Raw genomic sequence first — 9,049 nt, 5'->3', positions numbered from 1 at the left:
TATGTTTATTATGCTTTGGGCTTCAGAGAGACCCCAATCAGGAGCATTCATTTCACATCAAATATCTTCAATGTCAATCAAATATCCCTGCCATAAGGAAAAGACGTGACAAATCAGAGTTTTATTTTACTTTATTGTTTTATTGTGTTACATTTTTGTGTAAGATTTTATCAATCTTAGTGATACGTAACATCCTGCATCATGTTAATAGCAACGTTAAACTTGCGCATTTTGTATGATATACCAACCCTTTTATATGAGAATTTCCGCCATTATTTTCCCAAAACCTCCAGTGCTATCAAACAAGTATCTAATGTGTTACATGCATTTACTTGCTGCTCCGCAAAGCTTCTGGATATATAAAATATGCATGCCATTTCATTGTCTCTTGGAGATCTACGGCGCAAAAGAACTACACAAAACACTGGGCTACAGCGGTAGGATTGTAGTGAGCGTATCTGGGATTAGCTATATGTGTCAGCGCAGTGAATAACATAGACGTCTGTGAATAATACATTCGGTATGATAGGATTCTTTCTGTGTAATAGCAAAAAGTGATATGTATTTGTGAGCTCGGAAATCGCTAAGTGAAAGTCTGTGACAGCATGCCCATGAATTATACATCTGTAAGGGACAGCTGAAGGAAAGCTGTACTGCACAGGAAGGCTCTTGTACCGAGCTTGGACCCAACGTGCGATAAAAGACAAGAAACGAAGAAAAGGAACCATTTTGAGGTGAGATTTAGGTCAAGATATACGACATTTGAATAAGAAGCTTAGCTCCTGAGAGGAAAAAAACACATCCTTTATTATCAGGCATGGTGAATGAGCCTGGCATCCCTATTGGATGTTCTAACATTCGCTGTTATTGGGTAGTGACATGGGAAGGAAGGCGTGCAGGATAAAAAAAAAATCCTTCCTGGTTTCTATGGCAGGAGAGAAAAGGTCAGAGAACTGGAATAACAAATGTTTGCTGTGTGCAGCCCGCTTGGAAGCCGCAGTTCTGGGCTGTTGTGAGAGCTGGCACTGCCCAGAGACTGGCACATAGTTCTCAGTACTGTGTAGGGAAGGGGGAGGGCAGAAAAGCCTCGGCTTTATGTGTCATCTGGCTCTATGTAACTAAGTTATTGTTAGGTATTTGCTTACACTGGGGGTTTAGTGCCAGCTGGTAGGACAAGCACTGGCGGAGACTATGGCCACCTCCAATGCTCAAAAGTCACTACTAATATTTACAGCCAAAGACAACCACAAGCTATTAGTTTCTGGCTAATATAAATATATTCAAGTCCAGATTGCAGCTGGCTGCCATATTGACCATATTTTATTCCACACGGCTTGAGGTAGTACGGCAAATACAGAATATAATGACCTAATATATATAATAATACATTACACATAATAGAATATAATGACCTAATATATATATAATATATAGTGACCTAATATATATATATATATATATATATATATATATATATATATATATAATGGCTATATATATATATATATATATATATATATATATGTATATATATATATATATATATATATGTATATATATATATGTATATATATATACTAGATTGTGGCCCGATTCTAACGCATTGGATATTCTAGAATATGCATGTCCCCGTAGTATATGGACAGTGATGTTTCCAGAATTTGCGGCAGACTGTGCCCATCGCTGATTGGTCGAGGCAACCTTTATGACATCATCGTCGCCATGGCAACCATTATGACATCTACGTCGATACTGTGCCCGTCGCTGAATCAGAAACTTGGGATTTCTACGTCCTTTATGACATCATCGTCGCTGTGCCCGTTGCTGATTGGTCGTGGCCTCGACCAATCGGAGACACGGGATGTCTACGTCCTTTATGACATCATCGTCGCTGTGTCCGTCGCTGGCGGCCTCGACCAATCAGAGACGTGGGATTTCCAGGACAGACAGACAGACAGACAGACAGAAAGACAGACAGACGGAAAAACCCTTAGACAATTATATATATAGATTATTCTATTCTTGAAGTCAAAGAATGCCAAGAGTGTGCCAAGCAGTCATCAAAGCAAAAGGTGGCTACTTTGAAGAACCTAGAATATAAGACATATTTTCAGTTGTTTCACACTTTTTTGTTAAGTATATAATTCCACATGTGTTAATTCATAGTTTTGATGCCTTCAGGGTGAATTTACAATTTTCATAGACTTTTTGTCTGTACTGTATATATATATATATATATATATATATATATATATATATATATATACATTGTTGTACTGGGGTGCCAAAGGCCCACCAGTAACATCAACTCCAGGGCCCTTCTTTTTGGCCACATGCAAATATGGCATTATCCTCATTCACAATTTTCTATAACAATAAACTGGGTTGAATGTTGAATTAATAAGATGCCACCTTTGTCTGTACATAATGAATCAAATATATTGTGCCAAATACTCTTTATATATGAGAGTGGTGGCCCACTCCTGCACAGAGGCTTCTCCTCTTCTCCTGTCAGCCAGTCGGAGCCTGTATGTGTATGTATATATGTAATGACCTATATATGTAAGGTTATAAACATATGCCAAACAATTACAAGTTGCCTTTGATTCCTAGTATACGAACCATAATAACAGTGTTTGCTACCATCCGTGTCCACTTGTTGTCTTTGTACCTATTTACTCTTATCTGATGTTTAATTGATAACACAAAATATATCATAGCAGTCTTTAAAATGGAATTTGTCACCAGGATTTTGGCACCTAATCTGAGAGCAGCATAATGTATGGACAGAGACCCTGATTCCAGTGATGTGTCACTTACTGCGCTACTTAGCCTGGTTTTGATAAAGTCTTTGTTTTAACAGCAGGGGATTGTCACTGGAGGACTAGTTAACCTGCTGCCATGTAGTCCTCCATATTCATGAGCTCTGTATAACTCCACCCCTACCACTGATTGGCAGCTTTCTTCCAATGGAGAATGTAAACAGAAATCTGCCAATCAGTTGGGGGGTGGGATTATGCAGAACTCAGTATTCAGAGAAATGGTAGATCTATGATTTTATCAAAACTCCAGCAAGCAGCTTAGAAAATGATACATTACTGGAGTCAGGGTATCTGCCCCATATCATGTTGCGCTCAGATGTGGTAGTAAAAACTTGGTGACACATTCCCTTTAAACGTAGGTGTAAAGAGCCATAATGCCAACATTTCATTGATTATGCCAATGTATTAGTATATGAACCCTTACAAGACACAGGAGACACAGATAAAGGCCTAGGAATTCTGGTATTAATATTTCATAACCTATTAATATGTAGTCAAAAATTTTGAGAGACGCACGTGGGTCAAGTAAAAAAAAATCTTCTTTATTTAAGGTCCATTATAATCCAGAAACATTAGTAACCGCAGACGCGTTTCTGACGGATGTCCTTATTCATGCCGTTAACATGATATAATAATATAAGTGACAGCAAAAAAAGGAAAGGAAATGATCAACACGCTGCTTCATGGCAATGACGCAAAAGCATCTGTAAAAATGGCTGCGTGTGATATTTTGGAATTTATACAATTAAAAAAAATATGGGATGTGAAAATTGCAATTTTTCAAAGCCGTTTCTGGGTTTCCAGTGCCCCTTAGATAAGACCCCATCATGATTCTCACTGAGCTCATATGTGACAAGGACGTGATACGCGTGACTCCGAGATCCTCACTGTGAACTTCCCAAATAATTAAAAAAAAAAATGTTTAGAATGTTGATTTATCAAGTAACCTTCATATAACAAATGACATTTCTTTTCATGTAACAAAAAAAAACATTTCTAAAGAAAGGGAAATGATTTGCATCTCTATGTTTTAACCTTGATACAAAGCTTTTCTATTTGACTGTCATTTTTTCTAGAACACAATGCAGCATTTGAATCTGTCGTTTTCTGCCTGTGGATTTCTCGGCATCTACCACTTGGGGGCAGCATCTGCTCTTGTAACTCATGGCCAGAAGCTGTTGAGTAGGGTGAAGGTCTTTGCTGGGGCTTCAGCCGGATCCCTGGTTGCTACAGTCCTATTAACAGCACCACACAAAATACAGGTAATTAAAGGTACAATCTGCTGGGAGATATATAGATACCGTAAGTCTTTATCTGGCTCTTTGACTTAAAAACTAGTTTACACTGTTAATTAATGTCTTTTGATCAAATTAAGTAATAATTACCTCAAACACTAAATATAAACCTAAAAGCATTGAAATACATACATGAAGATAACTGCTTGGACATTGCACGCATCCGTTAGTGATGGCTGTATTAGTAACATATTAGACGCACGCGCAAATATCCTTTATTGCACATGTGACGACACCACGAAGGTCAAACTGAAGGTTAAAATAAACTGTCATTATAGGGGGAGATTGTGTAAGTATAGTGTACAGAATTAGAACATTGCATTAAAGAGATGTTCACAAAAGGGAATTTGTCAGCATGTCTTGTTATGTAATCCAAGGGCAGCACAAGGTAGGGGCTGAGACACTAATTTCAGCAATGTAGCTTAGGCTTTATGCTGTTGTTTCAATACAATGAGTGTTTTATCAGCAGGAGATTATCACTGCCGAACCAGCAGCCCACATGCCTCCTGGTCCAAATAGGCCCCAATTAGCAGCTTACTGTCAGTGTACAACGTGCAGACAAAGCTGCTAATCAGGAGTGTGGGCGAGGATAGCTACATGCCAAATCTAAAAACTTATTGTATCACAACTGTTGCACCCAGTAATCTAAATGGGTGCAGCGATGGTCTCCTTCTCTACACTATGCTGTTCTTAGATGAAGTGCTATAAATCTGGAGATTTCTTTTAAATGCCCGAGTCACTCAAGTGAAATGAGAAAAGCTTCTACTCACCTCCCGCACCGACGGCAGCTCTAGAAATGTTCTGCGTGTATGAAGCAGGAGCTAGGCAGTCCATCCGCAGCGCAGCAGTTCATAGGCTGCACTGGTGACATGGCAAGGTCATTCACGCCCTGCGAGGCCCTCAGCAGACATTACTAGAATCATAGTATATAGAACTAAAGGTGGTGATATGGTAAAACATATACAAAATAAAGTGAGGGTAAAGCTTCACATTTATTAATATTATTAAAATAGTTCTGGTATGTACAATAGGATTAAAATCGCTCTTCTTTGCTGCGGGAAGCGAGTATAAGGTTTGCAGATTTTAGTCAATCACAGAACTCAGGCATTTAATATAGTGTTGTCTTTAGTAGTGGACAACCCCTTTAACTCAATTCACCAATGTAAATTTACTAATTGGAATGATATTTTAATAAACTGGCATGACTGTGCATATTTTATTACCCTTTCAATGCCATGCAAATCTGTCAGCTGGATAAAGACTGCTGTTTAGGGTAATCCTGTAGGGATGCCTTACTGCTGTTAAATCACATGGTATAATGCAGCCAATCAGGAGGAACTCTCATAGCCTGTAGAAAAGCAGAAGCAGGGAATGCAGAAACTATTTTGTTGTGAATCTGTGGTGAGTCCCAAAAAGTATTGGGACCTACTGTTTTTGAATGCGATGCACTTTTCAGTAAATTGCTTTTGATGTGAATTTCAGTTTAGTGACTGACAAGACAATGAGCACCCTTAATGCACGCTGTGAGCTTGTGTATTTTGAACAAAGTATATAAAAAGATATGTATTATTTTGTAGGATGCCTTCAGGCTCTTTAATGATAGAGGGGAGAAATATAGTGTCGGTTCTTGTGGGGAGTAATTACATCGTACTAGGCAGCCCACAAAATCTAATAGTTTTGGGCAACTCCGATAGGGTGTAAGCTGACATGGTGCACTACATGCACCTTATACCAGCCTTATCTGTGTGCATTTGTAACACATAGGCCTCATTCAGACATCCATGTTTAAATAAACACGTGAGAAAATGGTATCTGTGTCATCAGTATTTTGAATCAGTGTGTCATCAGTATCTGGACCGTGTGTTTTTACCATCTGTGTCATCAGTGTTTTGAATCAGTGTGTCATCAGTATTTGGACTATGTGTTTTTACCATCTGTGTCATCAGTGTTTTGAATCACTGTGTCATCAGTATTTGGACTATGTGTTTTTACCATCTGTGTCATCAGTGTTTTGAATCACTGTGTCATCAGTATCTGGACCGTGTGTTTTTACCATCTGTGTCATCAGTGTTTTGAATCAGTTTGTCATCAGTATTTGGACTGTGTGTTTTTACGATCTGTGTCATCAGTGTTTTGAATCAGTGTGTCATCAGTATCTGGACCGTGTGTTTTTACCATCTGTGTCATCAGTGTTTTGAATCACTGTGTCATCAGTATATGGACAGTGTGTTTTTACGATCTGTGTCATCAGTGTTTTGAATCAGTGTGTCATCAGTATATGGACCGTGTGTTTTTACCATCTGTGTCATCAGTGTTTTGAATCAGTGTGTCATCAGTATATGGACCGTGTGTTTTTACGATCTGTGTCATCAGTGTTTTGAATCACTGTGTCATCAGTATATGGACCGTGTGTTTTTACCATCTGTGTCATCAGTGTTTTGAATCAGTGTGTCTTCAGTATCTGGACTGTGTATTTTTACCATCTGTGTCATCAGTATTTTGAATCAGTGTGTCATCAGTATATGGACTGTGTGTTTTTACCATCTGTGTCATCAGTGTTTTGAATCACTGTGTCATCAGTATATGGACCGTGTGTTTTTACCATCTATGTCATCAGTGTTTTGAATCAGTGTGTCATCAGTATCTGCACCGTGTATTTTTACCATCTGTGTCATCAGTGTTTTGAATCACTGTGTCATCAGTATCTGGACCGTGTGTTTTTACCATCTGTGTCATCAGTGTTTTGAATCACTGTGTCATCAGTATCTGGACCGTGTGTTTTTACCATCTGTGTCATCAGTGTTTTGAATCAGTGTGTCATCAGTATATGGACCGTGTGTTTTTACGATCTGTGTCATCAGTGTTTTGAATCACTGTGTCATCAGTATATGGACCGTGTGTTTTTACCATCTGTGTCATCAGTGTTTTGAATCAGTGTGTCTTCAGTATCTGGACTGTGTATTTTTACCATCTGTGTCATCAGTATTTTGAATCAGTGTGTCATCAGTATATGGACTGTGTGTTTTTACCATCTGTGTCATCAGTGTTTTGAATCACTGTGTCATCAGTATATGGACCGTGTGTTTTTACCATCTGTGTCATCAGTGTTTTGAATCAGTGTGTCATCAGTATATGGACCGTGTGTTTTTACGATCTGTGTCATCAGTGTTTTGAATCACTGTGTCATCAGTATATGGACCGTGTGTTTTTACCATCTGTGTCATCAGTGTTTTGAATCAGTGTGTCTTCAGTATCTGGACTGTGTATTTTTACCATCTGTGTCATCAGTATTTTGAATCAGTGTGTCATCAGTATATGGACTGTGTGTTTTTACCATCTGTGTCATCAGTGTTTTGAATCACTGTGTCATCAGTATCTGGACTGTGTGTTTTTACCAACTGTGTCATCAGTGTTTTGAATCAGTGTGTCATCAGTATATGGACTGTGTGTTTTTACGATCTGTGTCATCAGTGTTTTGAATCACTGTGTCATCAGTATATGGACCGTGTGTTTTTACCATCTGTGTCATCAGTGTTTTGAATCAGTGTGTCTTCAGTATCTGGACTGTGTATTTTTACCATCTGTGTCATCAGTATTTTGAATCACTGTGTCATCAGTATATGGACTGTGTGTTTTTACCATCTGTGTCATCAGTGTTTTGAATCAGTGTGTCATCAGTATCTGGACCGTGTGTTTTTACCATTTGTGCCATCAGTGTTTTGAATCACTGTGTCATCAGTATATGGACAGTGTGTTTTTATGATCTGTGTCATCAGTGTTTTGAATCACTGTGTCATCAGTATACGGACTGGGTGTTTTTACCATCTGTGTCATCAGTGTTTTGAATCAGTGTGTCATCAGTATCTGGACCGAGTGTTTTTACCATCTGTGTCATCAGTGTTTTGAATCAGTGTGTCATCAGTATCTGGACTGTGTGTTTTTACCATCTGTGTCATCAGTGTTTTGAATCAGTGTGTCATCAGTATTTGGACTGTGTGTTTTTATCATCTGTGTCATCAGTGTTTTGAATCAGTTTGTCATCAGTATATGGACCATTTGTTTTTACCATCTGTGTCATCAGTGTTTTGAATCACTGTGTCATCAGTATCTGGACTGTGTGTTTTTACCATCTGTGTCATCAGTGTTTTGAATCACTGTGTCATCAGTATCTGGACCGTGTGTTTTTACCATCTGTGTCATTAGTGTTTTGAATCACTGTGTCATCAGTATCTGGACCGTGTGTTTTTACCATCTGTGTCATCAGTGTTTTGAATCACTGTGTCTTCAGTATCTGGACTGTGTGTTTTTACCATCTGTGTCATCAGTGTTTTGAATCACTGTGTCATCAGTATCTGGACCGTGTGTTTTTACCATCTGTGTCATCAGTGTTTTGAATCAGTGTGTCATCAGTATATGGACCGTGTGTTTTTACCATCTGTGTCATCAGTGTTTTGAATCAGTGTGTCTTCAGTATCTGGACTGTGTATTTTTACCATCTGTGTCATCAGTATTTTGAATCACTGTGTCATCAGTATATGGACTGTGTGTTTTTACCATCTGTGTCATCAGTGTTTTGAATCAGTGTGTCATCAGTATCTGGACCGTGTGTTTTTACCATTTGTGCCATCAGTGTTTTGAATCACTGTGTCATCAGGATATGGACAGTGTGTTTTTATGATCTGTGTCATCAGTGTTTTGAATCACTGTGTCATCAGTATACGGACTGGGTGTTTCTACCATCTGTGTCATCAGTGTTTTGAATCAGTGTGTCATCAGTATCTGGACCGTGTGTTTTTACCATCTGTGTCATCAGTGTTTTGAATCAGTGTGTCATCAGTATCTGGACTGTGTGTTTTTACCATCTGTGTCATCAGTGTTTTGAATCAGTGTGTCATCAGTATTTGGACTGTGTGTTTTTATCATCTGTGTCAT

The 9,049-nt window shown here is 38.6% G+C and overlaps 1 protein-coding gene across 3 annotated transcripts in view; it reads left to right on the top strand.

The window, feature by feature from the left end:
- The first annotated feature begins 910 nt into the window (after positions 1-910).
- PNPLA4 (patatin like phospholipase domain containing 4) overlaps positions 911-9,049 on the top strand; it is a 230,113-nt gene continuing 221,974 nt past the window's right edge. For all 3 annotated transcript variants that reach the window (XM_069761578.1, XM_069761579.1, XM_069761577.1), the window contains exons 1-2: positions 911-944; positions 3,899-4,084. In XM_069761578.1, the coding sequence (XP_069617679.1) occupies positions 3,905-4,084 (180 nt within the window). In that variant the 5' untranslated portion in view covers positions 911-944; positions 3,899-3,904. The remainder of the gene's footprint in view (positions 945-3,898; positions 4,085-9,049) is intronic.

Source organism: Ranitomeya imitator, chromosome 3 (genome assembly GCF_032444005.1).
Source record: "Ranitomeya imitator isolate aRanImi1 chromosome 3, aRanImi1.pri, whole genome shotgun sequence".
In the NCBI taxonomy this organism is placed as follows: domain Eukaryota; kingdom Metazoa; phylum Chordata; class Amphibia; order Anura; family Dendrobatidae; genus Ranitomeya; species Ranitomeya imitator.
This window is presented reverse-complemented; position numbering and strand designations above follow the sequence as displayed.